Below are 6,455 nucleotides of genomic sequence, written 5' to 3' on the forward strand. Positions count from 1 at the left end.
TGTTATTGGGCTTAAAGCTTTGATCCATTCATTCTTTCAAGTTTTATAAGTCACGACATGAATGGTCTATACATGTTTATGTGTTTCATGAGAAGACAAAAACCAGAGCATGAATAACTCGAAACATGTTATGATATGCAGATAAAGTTGTAAAGATGGAAATATCCATCTTATTATACATATACATAGTTTTTTTTTTCCCTTCTTAACAAGGATTTTTGGCTGGTGATATAAATTAAGGGTTTTAAGATTCAACTTGCTAAGAAAATATTAAAATGACAATTGAGGGACAGTGCACTGTCATAAATATCGTGAAGGAGAAGTAGCATAATCCCAAAGCCAAAAATATTAAGAGGAATTATACATTATGCGGGCAAAAACTGGGTCCAATATTCATTTTAGGTTAATAGTTATTATTATTAATTACGGTAACTAGTAAATTTGCGACCTATTCATAAAAAAGAGTTACATCATTAATTCCACATATTTATTAATTCAGATTGACCCCATACATAAAAGAAAATCAGAAGACGCTGAGAGGTAAATTGTTAAGCAATTTTTTTTTTAAGGGAATGTGCTTCCCTTTTGGTTCATAGTTCTTACAGTGTAGTTCTGTAAAGGATGTTAAAAACTCCTAATGAATGAATAACTTGAGATAAAAACTTTTGGGGAGAAAAATGGAATAAGGGGGGAAAATTCAGCATAAGGGTGGATGATTAGTCCTCCTTTTCCTGCCTTAGGCCATAGCAGTAACTTGATGCAGTAGTCAGCTATGGCTAAAATGTTGAGAATATAAGAGTGAAATGAGGTGATAAGAAGGGCATAAAAAATTTATCAAGATTGTACAATTTGAACATTTTGGCATCAGGGATGAGTTCTTCCCTTTAGGTTTTTGGACTTTCAGAAGTGATGGCCCCAGGTTCTGATTCTGTGGAGGTAGGTTGAGGAGTCTGTGAATCTGAGACCAAAATCAGTAACAAAATTTATGATAAGCATATATATATATATATAGATACACATACATATATACAATTGAAAAGAGCAAACCAATGATACAGATGAAGCAGTCTACTTTAAAATGTATATATATTTCCATAAGGAAATAATGCCCCGCATGTGATGTTTCACTGAGCAGCAGGGCCCCTCTGCCTGCCTGGCTTCCATGTTATGTCTTTATACATCACATTGGACTGGGGGCATTGTAAATTTGGAAATCCAATAGCCATGCATCTACTAGAGAGAGATAGAGAGAGAGAGTTACTCTTTTACTGAACATTGAGACAGCTAGCCTAGCAAAGCCAGTATCTCTCAGCATATAAATATAAATCTGGGTTAGTACTCTTAAACTCAATGGGATTTTTAAGACAAATTTTTTGGTCACTCTTTTCAATCAATTAAATATATATTGTGCTTTAAAGTCATTCCCTTTTTCATCTATCATATTCCAAGAAAGGTTATTGGCCTGATCAGTCCAATAGAAAAGCAAAAAGGTTTGTTTTGTCAAAAGAAAGTGTGAATACTAACTTTGCTACTTAAAGTCTAGTTAAATAAATCCATTCATATATAGGAACACAAGAAATAGTTAAAACAATGGCAGTGAATAACATGGTTAGTGGGCCACTCCAAATTCGACCACTTGACTGCATGATCAGAATCAATCAAACCATCATCCCTGATACTTGAACCACATGTCACTATTTGTTTACACCATGCTCCTCTGTCATGACTTTCTATTTGACCCATCTTTTAGGTCATGCCAATAGCCAGACAGCTCATTCACATGTTTGAGGTTGCCCCATGTGGCCCCCTTCCCATTTGGCGCATGCTAAACTAGAACGCTATTACTATATATTATCTGTGGCAGAATGTGTATGTGAAAATCAGAGGAACAAGGCAGAAAATTATTACCACTTACCAAGAATGAACACTAAAACCATATGAGCATTTGGCTCAGGTGCATTCTGATTATAGCATTGGAAAAGTAGTTGACTCAGTATCATCAGATATGTATGAAGTCTAAGTTATGTTGGGATTCAGTGGTAGTAAAAACTGAAAGGAATAATTATTTACCTGCAGGAGATGGAAATGGATGCCTAGTGGGATGAAAAGGGGGGGGAGGATAGGTGGAGAAGGACCCCTCCATTTGTGAAGGATAGTAAAGATAGGACGGTCCGGGGATGCGTTGAGCCTGGGGTGCAGAAAATGTTCCCCTGGGAGCTTGCAAAGAGTAGCCAAAATAATATGGAGACCCCATTGAAGTTGATGATGAACCATACAGTTGATGATAGTATTGTGCCTGCTGGATTTGTGGATTATAGAGAGCCTGCATTGCCATTTTCAACATTCCTTTACCAAATAATGTTGCCTCAACTATTTGCTTTATATTAAACAACTTAACTATTAATATTGTTAATTTTCAGCTGAATTATCTTATGAAATTGACTGAGGTCTAGGGTTCCTCACTTACTTGGTGATACCCGTATTCAGGACTGTAAGTTGGGAACCTGGAAAGATAGAATTCATCAACAACTTTTGTTAGAAATAGAAGCAAATTAAAGGGGAAAAACCGTGTTTTCCCTTGGAAGCAAATCGCAAGAAGCACCATCCATATATATTAAGGAATTAATTATAGCTAGCAAATAAGATGTCCACCGTGAAGCAATTATTAGTACTAATAACAATATCGGCTTAGGTATATACTTGAAATTAATTCAAGGTATTAACTCTAGTGTTTATGCATTTAGATATACATGTACACACACAAATATATATATATATTTTTATGCATTTATATATACATGTACACACACAAATATATATATATGTTTGATGTAAACGAAGGGTATCATATCAACTTATTCCGTACATTTCAGTGTGGAATATGTTATAAAAATCTGCCAACAAACCCAGAAACTAAAAGTTCAGACACCCCACCAGTGATCACTGATAAAAGTTTGTCAAGAAAGAGAAATTGGTATATTCTTGCAATGGTACTTTAGTTAAATGTATGTCACACATCAAGAAATGTTAACTATAAATGAGTTGGATCATTACCAGATGAGAGCATCGAACAACTTAATTACTATAACCTGATTTTTTTTTCTTAAAACTTTTTCTGTTTTCACTCTGGGATGCCTGGCACTATAAGCAGGCTAAAAATGCATCCCTTTGTATGAACTCATATACAACATCTGCATTATTTGGGACCACTTTGAAATATAAATAGGCACTACAACGCATAGCCATATGTTCTACTAATCTTACCATGGATTTCCCAATTTGATTAACTGGTCACTTAATTTTCATATACCTTAAAAAAGTAAACTAGATTATAAGTTGATTAATAAATGGAAATATGATCATACATAATAAGGAACTAAAAGCTGAATTTATAAGGATCATAAACGTTCCTCTATCAAACCCTTTTCATATATAAATATATATTTGGCTTGCTTCGCCAAAGAAATGCTTTTAGCCTTTCCGTAAAGACTCAGTTTGATCCCAATATGTATCATTGACTGCATTAATTAATATAAGGTTCCCATTTTCTTTTTTCTTTTTAATCCAAGTGATGACAAATTTGCATAATGTAATTAGACAAACACTAAAATAACCAAGTTATTTAAAATTTTAAAGGCATGCATGTACCACTTCCTCTAACTGGTGCATGTGGACAAGCAATAGCTTTGATTTGATTGAAAAAACAATAGGGAGTACTCACCCATATGGTGGATAAATGACAGGTGGTAGTGGCGGCGGAGGTGGTGGAGGCACTGCTGCTGCAACTCCACTATACGACGGTGTACCTTGCTGTGCAACTCCCTGAAAAGGACTGCTACCTTGATTTCTTCCTGCATTAAAATCAATCATATCCATTTCATTATTGTCATCACCTGTTTTTTTTTTTTTTTCTTTTCTTTTCTTTTCTTTTCGCTTTCAATAATTGAACAAAGAGCATGGGGGACCTCGTGGCGGTGAAGGTCTAGGCCTTCCGAGTGAAGCAATGTTACAATTTGCTCTTCTTCCACCAATCACAGGATTTGGATCAACACAAGCCCTCCGAGCTGATTCAGGATCACGGAACGTAACCTTCACAAATGTAATCATACGTTTTGGATCAACACAAGCCCTCCGAGCTGAGTCAGGAACACCTTAATGCATAACAACATATGAGAATGTAAGAGATCAGATATAAAACTTACAAAGCCATATCCTTTAGATTTGCCAGTGTTTTTTTCAGTGATGATAACAGCTTCAAGAATCTCTCCAAACTGCTGAAAATACCTACGCATTTCCTCTGTGGGGGTCTCCCAAGCTAGTCCCCCAACAAACACTTTGGTAAACGTTGTGTCACCAAAAGGTGATCGGTAATGTGGATAAGCCATGGCATCTAAACAAACAAAACAACAAATGGGTAACTTTCCTTTTGCATGAAAACCCTCTCCTCCTTTTTTTGGATGGATCACATTCACAGTTGACAAGAATGGATCAGAAAGCTGAATCTTGTGCAGTTCCACCTCATTTCCCTTGCTTGTTGCTCACTGTGCTTGTCCCTATATCCATTTCCCTAGTCCCCCACCCTCCACCCTTTTTGTTCACCACAAAAGAATCATTGAAGAGGGTCAGAGAATGAGATGAAGCCTTGTTTATGATGTTACAGAAGTTGTTGCCTGTTGTTATTATTTGATGAGTTGGTTAATAAAAGAGAAAGCCAGAAAAGGAAAATAAAAAGGGAGAAGAAAACAGTAGTTTAAAGACACAGAGACCCGACAGCTGCAAACGTTAATTTGCTGTCTATTGAGATATTGAGAGAGAGACAGAGAGGAGAAGGGGGCTTTAGCTTCGTAATATCGAATGACAGCTGAGCCAGCGTGATTGCACGCACTTGAACCTGTCCCTACGTTAATATAATCTCTTAACTCCCCCCTCAACCCCTCAATACAGTAGTCTTTTTGAGTCCTTGCCTGAAAATTTGAACTTTATAAAAAAAAGAAAAGAAATGCAGATAATTTATATAAGCATAATACTAAATAATATGATTTATAAACAGAAATTATATAATGTGATTGGTGTGTCTTGTCTTGAGCAACATTGCCATTGGTGATTGCTTTTGGAGAGGAAATAAATAAAGAAAAAGGCAAATAATTAATAAGAAAAACAGTGATTGCAGGACCTACTTCCATTATATATAAAAAGAAAATAGAGAATACCAGGCTTGTATAAGCTGGAAGAGCATTTAGAAATAAAATAATCCATCATTGAAAGGACCATTGACTCTCTGATGATGTTATGGTCCAACCAATTGAACCCGCTTTTGCTTTTTTAATTTGATGAATAAAATGAGTAAGATTTCAAACTTGTTCATTTATAAATATTAATCATTGGCTTATACTGTTTATTTCTTTACATTTTTTTATCAATTTTAAGATTATTTATGCTTGATATACAGTTATAATTTTTTAAAATCTTTATAAAAAATTACACTTATTCAATTAAATAATTTATTTATTAAATTAAATTTAAATAAATTTTATTAATTAATTATTAATTGATTATTGTAGAAATTTAAATTTTCACTTATTTAAAAATTGGGAGAAATTATGAATAAATCTAAGCATTGTATAAAAAATATTTTAATTAATTATTTATTATACTATTCTATTTATTTTTGTTAGATTCAATCTTTATAATTAATAATTTCAACTAAAAGTAATAAACATTTACTTTTTATCTTTTGTTTTGCTTAGCGGCGGTGTCAGTTTTCTTTAAGCATTGTATAAAAAAATATTTTAATTAATTATTTATTATACTATTCTATTTATTTTTGTTAGATTCAATCTTTATAATTAATAATTTCAACTAAAAGTAATAAACATTTACTTTTTATCTTTTGTTTTGCTTAGCGGCGGTGTCAGTTTTCGAGTTGGCTACGGCCCGTCTTTTTTCTCTCCCATCAACCCTTTCTTTCTTCTTATTCTCAATCATTACACACGTCTTCTCTCTTTTCAGTTTGCAGATTTATTTTGTAGGTATTTTTGTTGTCTTCGCAAGTTGTGATGGGCAGATGATAATACTTGTTGTTCGCTAAAACTCCACCAGCCGCCAGTAGTTTTTCTTGGAAAGCGGGTGGCTTTTCGTCAACTTCTTAATTTGTTTCTGGTTTGAAAGTATTTTAGAATAATAAAAAATTTCACGTGTCGATTTGGACCTATGTTGACTTAAGTTTTATATGTTTTTTTATTGTTTAATAAGTCTTCAGTTTTAGAAGTTTTTGTCTGCTCTTGTAGCACATTTTTTAATCAGTCTTACTTATGCATGTAATTTCAGTTTGACAAAAATGATTTTGTTGTCGTCCTCTCTACTTTGGCAAATACTTGATTCTTTTGTTGATTTTTGCTCGCCGCTTTGGATTATCTGGGGCTGGTTTCATTATCATTTTAAATGCTTTCAAATAA

At 33.8% G+C, this 6,455-nt stretch overlaps 1 protein-coding gene across 1 annotated transcript; it reads right to left on the reverse strand.

Moving 5' to 3' along the window:
* Positions 1–465: 465 nt before the first annotated feature.
* On the reverse strand, positions 466–5,203 carry LOC108470675 (uncharacterized). Its single transcript, XM_017772081.2, has 6 exons — positions 4,203–5,203; positions 3,966–4,089; positions 3,722–3,851; positions 2,468–2,504; positions 2,071–2,323; positions 466–958 (listed from the first exon to the last, which is right to left on the reverse strand). Exons 1-6 carry the CDS (start codon positions 4,383–4,385, stop codon positions 885–887), a joined length of 801 nt encoding a protein of 266 aa, XP_017627570.1. The 5' UTR covers positions 4,386–5,203; the 3' UTR covers positions 466–884.
* Positions 5,204–6,455: the final 1,252 nt, after the last annotated feature.

Source organism: Gossypium arboreum, chromosome 5 (genome assembly GCF_025698485.1).
Source record: "Gossypium arboreum isolate Shixiya-1 chromosome 5, ASM2569848v2, whole genome shotgun sequence".
Taxonomy (NCBI): domain Eukaryota; kingdom Viridiplantae; phylum Streptophyta; class Magnoliopsida; order Malvales; family Malvaceae; genus Gossypium; species Gossypium arboreum.

Coding starts and splice junctions, on each gene's coding strand:
- LOC108470675 (XM_017772081.2), bottom strand. CDS start 4,385: ATGGCTTATCCACATTACCGATCACCTTTTGGTGACACAACGTTTACC. Junction 3,852..3,965: donor TAGACCTTCACCGCCACGAG/GTCCCCCATGCT, acceptor ATTTTAATGCAG/GAAGAAATCAAGGTAGCAGT. Junction 959..2,070: donor TCCATTTCCATCTCCTGCAG/GTAAATAATTAT, acceptor TTTTGGTCTCAG/ATTCACAGACTCCTCAACCT.